The 13680-nt window shown below is 25.3% G+C and overlaps 3 protein-coding genes across 5 annotated transcripts in view; 2 read left to right on the top strand and 1 right to left on the bottom strand.

Moving 5' to 3' along the window:
* Window positions 1-423: 423 nt before the first annotated feature.
* LOC100572209 lies at window positions 424-2812 on the bottom strand. The gene is made up of 3 exons (XM_003243146.4): window positions 1860-2812; window positions 947-1622; window positions 424-883 (listed from the first exon to the last, which is right to left on the bottom strand). Exons 1-3 carry the CDS (start codon window positions 2633-2635, stop codon window positions 440-442), a joined length of 1896 nt encoding a protein of 631 aa, XP_003243194.1. The 5' UTR covers window positions 2636-2812; the 3' UTR covers window positions 424-439.
* Window positions 2813-6732: 3920 nt separating this feature from the next.
* On the top strand, window positions 6733-10030 carry LOC100162628 (28S ribosomal protein S18b, mitochondrial). Of its 2 annotated transcripts, NM_001293390.1 has the most exon segments (6): window positions 6747-6915; window positions 7011-7149; window positions 8454-8551; window positions 8635-8765; window positions 9335-9387; window positions 9390-10030. In NM_001293390.1, coding segments are annotated over 6 exon segments (528 nt in total). In that variant the 5' UTR covers window positions 6747-6831; the 3' UTR covers window positions 9413-10030.
* Window positions 10031-11839: 1809 nt separating this feature from the next.
* The window catches only part of LOC100164717 (NTF2 export factor-like), a 2721-nt gene continuing 880 nt past the window's right edge, over window positions 11840-13680 (top strand). The window contains exon 1 of one of the 2 annotated variants that reach the window (XM_008182846.3): window positions 11840-11948. The gene's annotated coding sequence lies outside the window, so the exon portion shown is untranslated. Of the gene's footprint in view, window positions 11949-12703; window positions 12916-13680 lie in introns of those variants that run through there. The other variant, NM_001162167.2, reaches the window with a different exon arrangement.

The following is a 13680-nucleotide window of genomic DNA, read 5'->3' as shown; positions in this document are numbered from 1 at the left end:
ATACTTTTAATATTTAGGTCCTAAGTATTATTATATGATTTATACGACACACAAAAATATTCAAAACACTTTTGAGGAAAATTTCGAATATTTTCATAAAAGCTATGAAAAATAATTTTCATCTTCCCTTTTTGAAAAGACTAGATGGATTGAACCCAACTTCTTTACATTAGAAATAGGATAATTATTATGACTTTATGGACATTTACCAACGATAATACCGAACCTACTGATATTAAATGAAACTCGATGAAAACACTTCAGTGGAGCAGTCATAGAGAAGAAAAAAAGAAAGAATACATGAACAATTTTGTTTTAAGCTTTAAACGGGGAAGTAACACTTAATTAGTAAATTAATATTTCTAGAATTTTAATTAAAATTGTTATTTATTTGATAATATCCAAATATAATTAATTTTGATTAATTTCGTCAAACTACTTATATAAAACTTTTTCTGAAAGAAATTGGTTTTCTTTTATTTTTTGAACTATCCGTATCCTTTTCATTAAACATTTTTACAATTAGTTCGGCTTGTCTTTTCATATCATCTCTAGTTGAGATGTATTCAGATTTTTTTGGCATATCATCCGCTCTATTTTTTTTTATTAAAAGGGACAATTTAATTTGTTTCTGCGTTAATTCTGTCTGTATGAATTCTTGAACTTTATACACATACATCGCTCGAGCAAAATTCAATTGTTTGGAATCGAATTCATCTGGAATTATCAAATTACACCATCTAAATTTTCCATTAATTATAACAATCATAGATTTTATGTCTTCTATTGATTTCATTAATTCCTCAGTGCCAGTATCTATTGTATTTTCTTGTGAAGTAAGAGTTTTTATAAATTCGAACTGTTTAGAATCTTCAATTGAAACCTAAAATATCGATAACATTAAATATGATATTTTAAATATTTAAATACAATATGAAACACTTACATCGAGTTTCTTAAGTATAATTTTAATATTGTCCACGTAAAAATACAAATCATTAAACAATTTCAAATAATGAGTTTTCATTTTTTCAAGATCAGACATTTTTTTGTTTTGGCCATCAATGAATGTTTTGAAACTCTCCACTTGTTTAGTGAATTCAATATCTTTGATAGTCAAAAGTTTCAATTTATCAATAGTCTCTTTTTTATACAACCTTTCTTTCAATAATAAACTCCGTAAACTTGTTCTTAAAGTTGACAACTTGCTTAAGTTTATTAAATCATTTTTTGTACACTCAACATATTTTACCAAATCTTCTATATTATTATACTCTGATTGATTTAGTATGTAATCAGCGGCTAACTCATCGTTTGTTGGTTGTATATCACTAAGAGTTACATAATTAAAGATATTTTCAGGAAATTTATAGTCTATAGATGAAACGTTTATATCATTTTTTAAATTGTTCAAAAATTTAGTTTTGTCTTCTGGATGGACGTAGTACATTATTCCAAATCGTGAAATATTACTACACCAATTATTGTTATTATTTTTTGTTTCTTTATTTTTATAATTTTCAGCAATATCAGAATTTTCAGTTGTATCAATTGTCCACGGAAGTTTTGAATAAAATCTTTCATTAGTTTTTGTGGCCGGTTTTTCTTGCATTAATGACTTTCTAAATTAAATAAGAAATTTAGAGACTTTATTTATTTGATAGCAATAAATGATTACGTATTTAATTAATGACTAAAAAAATTATTCGTTTTTCAAATGATATTTCATGAATAACTAAATTGTATTCAACTTGTAATACTTTATACATATTTTCATTCGTATAATTATCGATTGCAGTTTATTTATATCTTGGGTACACTATTTTATAAAATTTTAATAAAAATATTATATAATTTACCTACTCCGTTCCATTGAATCCATTATTGCATTTATTTTGTCTAGGTAAGACGTGTTTGTATTGATAGATTTTTCTTCTGCATCCTTCTCGGCAAAATAACTTTTAACATAATTCACTGTGTCTTGGTTAAAGTTTGTACCAGTTTCAATTTCTTTCATAATGATCACGGCCATTGATTTAGCGTCGTTTTGTAATTGTTCTATTACTGTATCATACTTAATTAAATTTTGTTTAACACCATCCACCATATTTTTGGTCGTTCTTTTGGTCGAGTCGACCAGTGCAATTCTCTTAACTTTGTTTACAATTTTTCCCATCGTTGCTTCCATTTTGTTTCTTTTGATATGTTGCTGTTCACCTTTCTTTGGATTCGGGTGCCTATGTATATCCTCCAATTTTTTTAATGCTATTTTAAATCGTCTAACTCGTGCATTTGATGCATTATTTATTGTATGTATAGAATTATTCATGCTCAATTTTATTTGATCTGGACGTAAATGTCTGTATCTTTCCAACAAACTCTTACTTCCAGCACCTGATAAAATTATATCTTTAAAGTCTCCATTTACCACTTTAAATTTTTCATAATATTTTCCAATATTTTTTTTCATGTCTTGAAGTTTAATATTTTCATTTACCAAATTGACATCCATTTCTGCAAAACGATCATTTTGCTCTGCATCTCCCAATTTTGTAATATTTTCCATAATGTCACATTTCAAAATATTTGTCCATCGTTTATCTTCCATCATTTCCACTCGTTGGTATTCATTCATATTGTTTTTCTTCAGAGAATTTTTTTTTATAAATTTAAAATATAAGCGCTTTTAAAAATAGGTATTACCTAAATTATTGAAAAATTGTTGATAAAAGGTTTGTTGTGTAACTATAAAATATTATAATCAGATATAATATCTCGTATCCGTGATATAAGTAAATATCTATTTTAAACAGCTGAAACTAGTTTGGTTAAACCTCATTAAAATGTCTTAACTAAACATTATAATAATAATTATGGACATTGAAGACAATGGAACAGATTATAAATACAACGTGGCCACGACAGTACTGCAGCAACAATATGTAGGTAACAATTTATTTTTTGCTTTGGTAAATGTTTGTTTATTTTTTATGATTTTATTAGCATTTATCGTATTTTAAAAAAAATTGTATGTTGTAAAATATAATAATATGTGTGTCTTGTAGTGGTTACTGTTTGAGTGGAGATATCGATATGTGAGGGAATATAACATAATAGGTCATAATGATAAAAATTGTAGTAAGTATGTACCTACCACAATAATAATTAATAGTTATAGTTACTATTAAACTAAAAGTTATCAGTGTTATTATATTATACGTATTTTTAGATAGGTATTAAAAATGTTTCTGAAAATGTTAAATATAACAGAAAACAAAACGAAATTAGGTATACCACAATGAAAACTCTCTGTCGTACAATAGTGGTCGAGCATGTTGTTGTAATGGATGTGTTATATTTGAGTTCAATGATAGATCATTGTATATGAAAAACGACCCTGAGTGGTTGTGTCGGTAGAGCATACTTCTAATAATTAAATAATGAAATGATAATGAAATTCAAGTATTTAGTATATGAATACCAAGGCAAGCATGATTTTTTATTAGAATTTAAACTTTAAAGTTAAGTTTTGACAAAAATTCATCAAAATTACAAATATTTTCAAATTATTTTGTTGTTAAATTTACAAAATGCTCAATTTTTATAACTAAGAATTCAGAATTAAAAGTATAAAACAATGTTTCTCATAAGTTATTAATATATAGTAATCCAGAATTCTAGAATAATATATTAACACAGTTTTTTGTTATAGGTATTTTAAGTTCAAATTTAGATGAAATTATTTATCGAAACAAAGAATAATGATCTTACTATTATTTCGTAGTAATTCAAAAACATTAATCGTAAGGACTTATAATATTATTAACTTTACTATAAAAAATAAATTATTATTTAAAAAAAATTAGATTAATTTTAAATTTTAAATTATTACTTATTTGTACCATGAACTTATTCACGCTGTTCTACGCAATGTGGTTTTGGCTCAAAAATTATTAACAATAATACAATATGATAGGAATATCCGAATATATGTATACTACTATAATAATTAAATATTAATTAATACAATAAATGCAATGTTTTCGATAACAATATCAAACCAACCTTCCGAAATATTAATATTAAAATTAGTTACTTATTAGCAATAACACAATTTTTTTTAGAAAAAAGTCGTATGACATATTTATTCAGTTGTTTTAATTTTACATTAGTAGAGTAGGTAACGTTGGCACGTTGCTATTAATTTGTTGGAATGGATAATGAAAAGTAATAACTAGTTAAGTAGGTATAATATGGAATCTTGTTTCAAATTTTCAATCCTTAGATATAAAAGTTGAATATTTTATGAATTTTTATCAACAAAATAATTATTCAATTTTAAATTTGATAAATTTTATCAAAATTTGAATTTCAAATGCTTATAAAAAAAAATTGTGCCAATGTATTTTTAATATTTTTCAACTGCTATTGTAACAATATATCAGGAGCATTGCATTAAATCTTTACACTTTTTGACCCAACAGATAAAACATTATTGATATTTATAGAAAAAAAAACCTAAAAAATTGAAAACTTACAATGTCCGTAAACAGCTCAAAAAGAGTCAAATTATTTTCAAAATTTTATCGTGTATGAAAATGCTCATATAAACATTCAGTGAAATTTTCAAATATCTACAGTCATTCATTTTTTAATAAATTAACAATTAAATAAGAATATTGTCACATGAGAAATCGAGCGAATATCAAATGTTGTAAAAATATGAATTTCAAACGCTCATAAAAATTTAATTTGACTTTCTTGTAGAAATTTTTTTTTTTTTGATAAAGGTAGACAATATAATGAGGGATCTTGAGTTACATTTTCAAATCTTAGATTTAAAAAGAAAAATGTTTACGAATTCTTAACACAAAATAATTTGCTAATATTCGTTGTTTTTACATATTTTGTCAATTTTTAAACTTTAAATGCTAATAAAAAAAAACTGTGATTAAGGATTTTTAATATTTTTCAAATGTCATTGTAACAATATAGTAGGAGCCTTGTATTAAATTTTCAAGTATTTTTACTCGACAAATAAAGTTTTATTGACATTCATAGAAAAAAAAACTAATAATATTGGAAACTGAAAATGTATCTAAATAGTTCAAAACAAATCAAAATATTTTTAAAATTGTATCATATTATATAGAAAATGGAAATATAAACATCCAGTGAAAATTTCATGTATCTACGGACATTTGTTTTAAAGTTACAACAAAAACCAAAATCAATTTTCTCGAAAACAGATTTTGCGTAAAAATTCCCGTTTTTCCTTCATTTTTCTTTTGTTCTTCACGGTGCTTTTGAAAAACTATTGGAAATTTCAAATTTTGATCTCTCGAATGCACCAACTAGATTCACTTTTCCATCAAACAAGATACTGTTGAAGAAAATCGAAGCAGTTTTACTGCCCCAAACCGTGGTGACAGACACAAAAATAAAAAAAAATAAAAAAACACACATCGTTGTAAAATCAATATATTCATCGTTCCACTCAGAATCTAAAATATATGATGTACATTACTATGTAAACTTATACCATAGAAACAAATAAAAAATTATAATATTTATTCAACTTACATGATAAAATAAATAATAACAATATAAAATATCCAGACTGACAAACCGACTCCGCTCAGAATCGTTTTTCTTATACAATGATATTATATCATTGATTTCAAGTCTAATACAACTATTATACAATGACCCACTTGTAATATACTGTACAGCAGAGCGACATCCACTTACCTGCTTTTTTTAGTATTTTAATTCATCTGTTTATTGTTGTGTTTTATTAAACTATTTAAAATGCAAATGTATATAAATATCAATAAGTGACGATTAATAAATTATATAATATAAGTAATTAAAGAAAAACATGTTATTTGAGTCTACTGTAAAATTATTTTATTTTCTTTACCTAGCTAGATTATGATATTTTATGAAAAAAAAAAACCTTATTTTAAATTATAATTTGTTGGATGATAAGAATTATTGATGTCATTATATGTTTATAGAATATAGATAGATCATAGGTATATATATACACCTAAAAGATTTTAAAAGTATTTTCGCCCTGAGCATCGCAAATCCTAAGGACGGCCTTGGTTATAGGTAGGTATATATTAATTGAATGGATGTAACATTAATTTTATATAGTTACTGTAAAATGTTTAAGTATTATTCACCGTATTTGGTGATTAGTTATTGCCGATTGGTGAGGTTATGAGTAAACCATATAGTTTAAAATAATAACTATAATGTCTAATATTATTGACATTTATTACTGATATTAAAAATCAATTTCTTTGCAATAGCGTTAATTTAAATAAAATGTAATAACATTCAAGGTTACTGAAAAAGTAATTTCGTTACAATAATTTGTAACTTGCGTTACATTATTATGCAACATTACATACCTACCTATTATAGTCATATAATCTTATACTCATAGATTCCATATTATAGATCGCATTGCTTTTAAGTTTTATTTAATAAATATTTATTAAGCCGTAGCCTATAGATATTGTTTGTTACAATATATGTTTTTAATCAATGCTAAAAGTACTGTTCAGAGACATAATAAACGTCTCAGTCAAATTTTAAACTGTTAATTGCGTGGCGGTAAATTAAGGTTTTGGGGAAATATGGGCTTAGAGAAAATGTCGTATCAAACAAAATGTTGTTCATAACAAATCCTTATCTGTTTAGAACTTTTACAGATAAGAAACAACGAGTGAGCCAGAAACACATTTTACAATATTTTTTGTTACATATTTTCAATATAATTTATTATTTGAGTAGCTAGGATTTAAGTACACTATAACAATGTTTTTGAATACTATTCGTACATTGTCGTCTACACTTTTCAAAGCATCAAGTGGTCTATCAATCGGCAACCACATTGTGCCTGTAAGTTTACATCAATCCATTAAATTAATTATTTTTCAATAAACTATATACGTGTAAATAAATTGAGCTTTGTTTCTATGGACTACTCTACTTAGAAAAATGGAAGAAATGTCTACACAAACGTGGTCAAATATAATGAATTGTCAGCTAAAGATGAAATGCAACGAGATTCACCTAAAGATAGGTCGACTGTGATTCCTGCCGAAACTAGTATTGAATATCTAAAAAGTGATGGTATGAAATTATTATTATTTTTCTAGAATAAATCAATATCTCTATTGGGTTATTCACTAATAATTAAAGCTCAGAATTCTATGTTTATGTTTTTAATATTTTGAACCAAGAATAACAGAAAATTGCCTATCAGTACTGCCACAAAGTCTAATACAGTCTACGATAAACACTAACCATTAGTTTTTTCTATACAAAAAAGTTATCAAACTTGTGTTTTTATTTATATCAATTTATATTTGATATAAATTTTCAAGATTTATAATGTTGACTAACGATTTTCCTAAAGAAGGACATTTAATACTATTATTGTTTCTAATTCTAATTTTAATTATTTTATTTTTAATAATTAGAATCATTTTCTTTCTTTGGCCCACGCGCAACATTGACAAAGCGCATTTACGCAAAATCATTTTTTCTATGCGTTTAAGTAATCTTATCCTATTACAAAAAAAGATAGAGCATAATATTTTTGAGGGAATGACATATCGATTTTATATTTTATTATTATTTGTATTTGTATTCGACTTTCAAAATAAATAAAAAAATGTTGTAAATTTAAATTATGTTTAATTTGTTTTGAGACAATATTTAGACAAATCGATATGTCATTCCGTCAAAAGCATTATTCTCTATCTTTTTTATCATGGGTGGCTTTACTCTAAGATTACTTAAACACATAGAAAAAATGATTTTGCGTAAATGCATTTTGTCTATGTTACGTGTGAGCCAGAGAGAGAAAACAAATATTGCGTGGACAGCCTTTTAAGGGGATTGGAAGTGGCAATTTTCTGTCTTTATGGAACACACGTGCAACATAGGATTATAGACGTGTTCTATTTCAAATGTACCAATTAATCTAGTGAAGCGATAAGAATTCTGAAAACACATTTGAATTTGTCGTCAAGTCTACTTGAGATCGACTTTCCCACATTTTTGATATTATCCCCCCAAAACCATAAAAACAATATATATTAAAAAAAGTAATTAAAAAATTGACATATTTTAATTTTTGGAAAAGTTTAAATCAAACAATCAAAAATGTGGGAAAGTCGATCTCAAGAAGACTTGACTAGTTATTTCATAATAACAAAGACATTACAATTAAAAATAGATAAAGAGTATATTTTAATATTATTTACATATTCTATAACTCAACAGTAACATCTAGTACTAAAATTGCATTATAAGTATTAACTGTTCTTGCAATCGTCTATTGGAATTTGGTTTATTATATTTTTTTCTTGTTACATTTTAATTCAAAATAATTATAAATAAAGTAGTATAATGTTTTTATTTATTTATAGCATACAAATCCACTTATGGAAATAATCCTGTATGGAAAGAATATCGCCGTAATCACAAAGGAAGTATTCCACCAAGAAAAACTAGGAAAACGTGTATTGTGAGTTGTAAATTAAAATTAACACTAATGTTGCTTTTAATACATGTGTATTGTAATATGATATATGATATATTCATTTCTAGAGATCTGATATGATTGCTACTGGTAATCCATGTCCAATATGTCGTGACGAATATCTCATACTCGACTACAGAAATGTGGATTTGCTCAAACAATTCATATCTCCTTATTCTGGAAAATTGCTATCCTATAAGTATGTATAATGATTTTTATTTAGATTTTTTTTAAAAAAAAAGCCATTTGATATTATTTTTACAATTTTTTTTTTTTAATAATAAAAGTTTATAAAATTATTAATATTTATTTTGTTTATTAATATCCTTCGGGATTAAAATAAAACATTACACTCTGTTCCATAAAAGAACATGTAGCGGTTATCTTCTCTTATGGAACAGAGTATAGTTTAAGTTATTAAAACAAATCATCATATCTGAATATGGAGACTTATGTTATAAAAGTTTAAAATGTAAAGTTGTTTATTACATTTGTTGTATATTTCATTAACATTTTGTAGATATGAGAAAATAAAGTATTAAACACTATTCTATGATATTTAGAATAGTGTATAAATTGATGTATAGAGTAGATTATTATATTGGTCTGTAATACCTCTATGCTTAAAACTATTTTGTGTTTATGTTATACAAGTACAAATAAAATATATTTAATCATTATAATTATTTATGATGGGCAATATCTGTTATCCAAATAATAATGGCTAACATCTTACCAATTTATGTAATATAATATTTTGTTTTACAGATTAACTGGAATTTGCCAAAAACAACATGAAAATTTGATAGTTGCCGTAAAAAAAGCCAAAGACTGGGGATTTATTAAATTTGATCTTCCAATCAAACATTACAATTATGATGAATTTAAAAATTCAAATTAGGCATACATAAATAGTGTATCTGAACTTATACAAAAATAATGTTGGATTTTGTAGATGCACATTCTTACACTAGTGTAACTTGTTTTATTAGTATTAATTTTAATATTTTCATACTATGTTAAAGTTAATTGAATGACATTAAATATGAGATAAATTATGTTTACAATATACACAAATAAGTAATAACTGTGTTACTACAATATTTAAATTTGTGTGAGCGGTCAATCTATAATCAAATAAATTAAAATATACATATAAAATAAAAATGTCTATTAAAATTTAAAATTTAATATGTAATATTATTTTATACATCTTATAATATTTAATTCTATTTTAAACTTATTAATGACAAATTTTAATATAATAACTACAATATAAATAAACGAATGAATATTAAATATTATATATTATATATTTTATAATCACTGAAGTTTATTCAAAAGTATTTTGTATGGACTGAATGTTGATATTTAATCTATAAGAACAATATTGTCCATCAGTCATAGTAATATTAATAATATCACAAAATATGTTTTTAAAAAATGAATATTGAATACAACTTATTTAAAAATGTTTATGTTTTTATTTTTGTTAAACTAAAATGTATATTATATATCTTTAATTATGATAATTCTTAATGCATTTTTGGAAATGCAATTCATAATGTTCTGTATAATGCTTGTATGTATCAATGTTGTCGAAGATTATACATTTTATAATAATAATATGCTTACAATATTTTAATCAAAGTAGTTGATATATTTCAAAAACTTTTTTCCTAGATTTTACTGTGGGAAATTTACAATAATTATTACCAGTTACCATTTTCTTAAATTACCTTAATAAAAATTCACATTTTATTCAATTATAATTAATTTAGTTTGATATTTAAATGATTCAAATAATTACAAAATATTTACTTTTTTTTCGATATTGGAACTACAACAAAAGTTATTCAAGTTTGAAAACACACAAAAATAATGGTTTTTGAAACAATTAGAATTTTTTACATATGAGTGATGTAAAAAAATAAAAATGATATCTCACAAATAATGTTCTCAAATATATTGTTTATCAATTTGGAATCTTAACTATCACTATAGCCTGAGTGGTTCTATACCGCCCAAAACAGTTTTTGGTAATTTATACATTTGTAAGACTGAGACAACATATGCGGATATAGCATACTCTAAATGATATAAACAATTATTTTTTCATATTTTTATTAACATAACTTTTTAGAAGAAGCAGAGTAATTTATTAACATTTGAGTTGGTATTTTGTATACAATAATACAATTATGATACATCATTATTATAATATACATAACTTACATTTATTCTGTATCAAAACAGAGTCTTATGGCCTACTACATGGGCATCACCGTTTTCGGGCGATTCCCTTTTCAACCAAAATTGTACCCTTCCCTTTTCGGCCAAAACAAAAAGTTGAATAATAATCAATATTATATGTATACTTTAAATCTACATGTTATACTTACAGAAAATTATTAAATATTTATTAAACCTAAGTTGTATGAAAAAATATATAAATAAATAATAATAATTATAATAAATAATATGAAATTGTTGTCAATAATTATTAAATATAATAGTAATATGTGTATAATATAATATTAAAAATAAAATATAATTTTTAAAATTATTAAAAGTATAAGTTAGAATTTTTCAATAATTATATAATATAATATATATTATAATTATTATTCTATTTTATTTATATACTAGACTCTATTTCATTTTGGTGTTTTTAGTGCTATTTGTATAGACATTAAAAATTGTCGACAAATTTATGTATGTTGGTATTTTTATTAGTAAATTAAATAGTTTGAAAATTAAATAATACAAGATTCATCTGCATAAGTATTTTTTACTGAAAATTAAAAAATTGAATTTAGCGAAAGCCACATAGGTACATTTTTTATGAGTAAAATTAGGTGGTCTATTAGTTAAAGTCTATGGTAGTGGCGTATTGTTCTATGGTAATGGTTAAGTCAGTGGCGTAACTACGGGATGGCAAGGTAATTCCCCGGGGCCCTGGACTTGGAGAACCCCGGAGTGGCCGTCGAACCTCGTAAATACAATTTGTATTATACAAAAATTGTATAGAAACATTTGAATTTTATTTTAAAATTGACGAGACAGGTACTGTTATTGAGACAGAAAAAAGTACAAAAAAGCCAAAACACACCTATCATATTATTAGAAAACAGACGATGTTTATAGTAATATCGCGATGGTGAATAGAATCCTAAATCAATAATCATTATGCGATAAAAATGACAATCGTCGCACGACTCGTACAACGTACACAATACGCATAAACTAATCACTAATGGTAATCGTACGACGATTGTTATTATTATCGCTTTATAAACATCTTCTATCGTCTGTTTTCCGGTTTGTCTATTTTACATATTATTTTGACTATCGAATCGTCTGGACAACTGGCATAAAACAAGTAAGTTTAACTTTTAAGTGGTAATTTTTTATTATACCGTCTGTTCAAAAAGTTTGAAAACACTTTAATTATTGCTTAGAAATCGTAATACAGCAATACGATGCTATTTTTTTTTAACTTTTCGGAACGCCCTAAGTGGCCAAGTGTGTCGTAATGCACAGAAAATAGCTGATATAACAATAACAAATAACACTTAAGGCCCGGGATATTATTTTGTTTTAATAACGCGATTGTCACTAACGGTTAGTTATATTATGCTTAAGCCTTAAATCATGGGTGGGGGCACCACAGGATAGTGTAGTGGGCACAGATTTTTCGAATTTTATAACAGACAGTAGCACGTAAGGACGCGTAACGACACACCTTGGTATCTCGGTTTAAGATATCTTCACAGATATACTATAGTATGGGTTGCTACGGGATAACACCAGTGCTATGAGTACGACTATCTCCTACCACGACTTTGTATTACTCCGAAAAAATATTTTCATTGTCAACCACGAACTAAGATATACTAGTTCGTGTTGTCAACCATAATACTGCTTCGATATCAATTACTTCGAACATAAACTACACCGATATTATATTAAATTACTCCGACATAGTAGCATACTAGTAGTAGTGGTAGTAGTAGTGTAGAAGTAGTAGTGTACTAGTAGTATTATACTAGTATCATATTATATATATATCCACCTTGACTAGTATATAATATATTCTCTGGCTAACTTTAACCGTCTGTAGTAGATAACGTAAATAGTTGATAATAGATAATTTCATCACAATGATTAAAAACAATTTCAAAATTTAAAGAAATGTAAAGTTGTCAGTTGTATTTTGTACTCCTTTTTCTTTTGCATGGATATACATTGAAAATTCAGTTTTTATTTTGTATAATCCAGTGCGACCTTGGTACTTGGCCGTATACATTTAGTTTATTCAAAATCAATTTTAACTTCTCACTTACCAGGTAAGATCTTAATTCATGATCAAAAATCATTTATTTGTACCAGTAACTATAAATTAGGTATGTACCTTAATTTATAGTTGAAAATAGATTTTATATTATTAGAATCTTTGGACAACCAAAATTGTGAATTATCACTTGCCCGAGAGGTGGGAATTTTTTTATCGTTTAAATGATTAATGTAGTTAATAGTAGAAGTATAAGTAAATACATACTAAAGGCACAGAATCCTGTGCTTAAGATCCAAATTTCAATTTGGTTTCAGTCAGTGATACTAATCCGTGTCTACTACAAAGAACAGTTTTATTCAAAATCGTCAAAAGATCTAAAGATTGATTTGACCAAATAATTTCTGAACATTATTCATTTATTTTGATTTGTTCAGTCACGACCAGGTACCTATGGAATCTTTGCTGTTGTTATCACATAAGTAGTATTGTACTCTTGTATAAACAGCTACAAAACTGTTAAAACTGGTAACAATAATATACAATTGCTTATATCTTGTTGACTTTTCATAATTATTATAAAACCTAACCTTACCTACATAATTAAACAAGTCGTGTTTTTTGTATTTTATAGCTTTTATTTGCTATGTACAATAAATTTTTAACAGTACTTATGTACAATTTTTAAACGGCTGTTAATACACTCAATATAATTCTACTCTTCTGAAATTTACTTTAAATTATAACCTAAGGTCAATATTTGTGGTACCAATACTTGTAGTTAAAAAGTGTTCAATGTAGCTTGTTAATACTATATTTT

Source organism: Acyrthosiphon pisum, chromosome X (genome assembly GCF_005508785.2).
Source record: "Acyrthosiphon pisum isolate AL4f chromosome X, pea_aphid_22Mar2018_4r6ur, whole genome shotgun sequence".
Lineage (NCBI taxonomy): Eukaryota > Metazoa > Arthropoda > Insecta > Hemiptera > Aphididae > Acyrthosiphon > Acyrthosiphon pisum.
This window is presented reverse-complemented; position numbering and strand designations above follow the sequence as displayed.

Excerpts from the sequence above, each read along its gene's own strand:
- LOC100162628 (XM_016802814.2), top strand. The coding sequence starts at position 6,832 with ATGTTTTTGAATACTATTCGTACATTGTCGTCTACACTTTTCAAAGCA. Across the intron at positions 8,552-8,634 it reads AAACTAGGAAAACGTGTATT|AGATCTGATATGATTGCTAC; the intron begins GTGAGTTGTAAA and ends ATTCATTTCTAG. Across the intron at positions 8,766-9,334 it reads GGAAAATTGCTATCCTATAA|ATTAACTGGAATTTGCCAAA; the intron begins GTATGTATAATG and ends TTTGTTTTACAG.
- LOC100572209 (XM_003243146.4), bottom strand. The coding sequence starts at position 2,635 with ATGAATGAATACCAACGAGTGGAAATGATGGAAGATAAACGATGGACA. Across the intron at positions 1,623-1,859 it reads GATTCAATGGAACGGAGTAG|AAAGTCATTAATGCAAGAAA; the intron begins GTAAATTATATA and ends TATTTAATTTAG. Across the intron at positions 884-946 it reads TTATACTTAAGAAACTCGAT|GTTTCAATTGAAGATTCTAA; the intron begins GTAAGTGTTTCA and ends TCGATATTTTAG.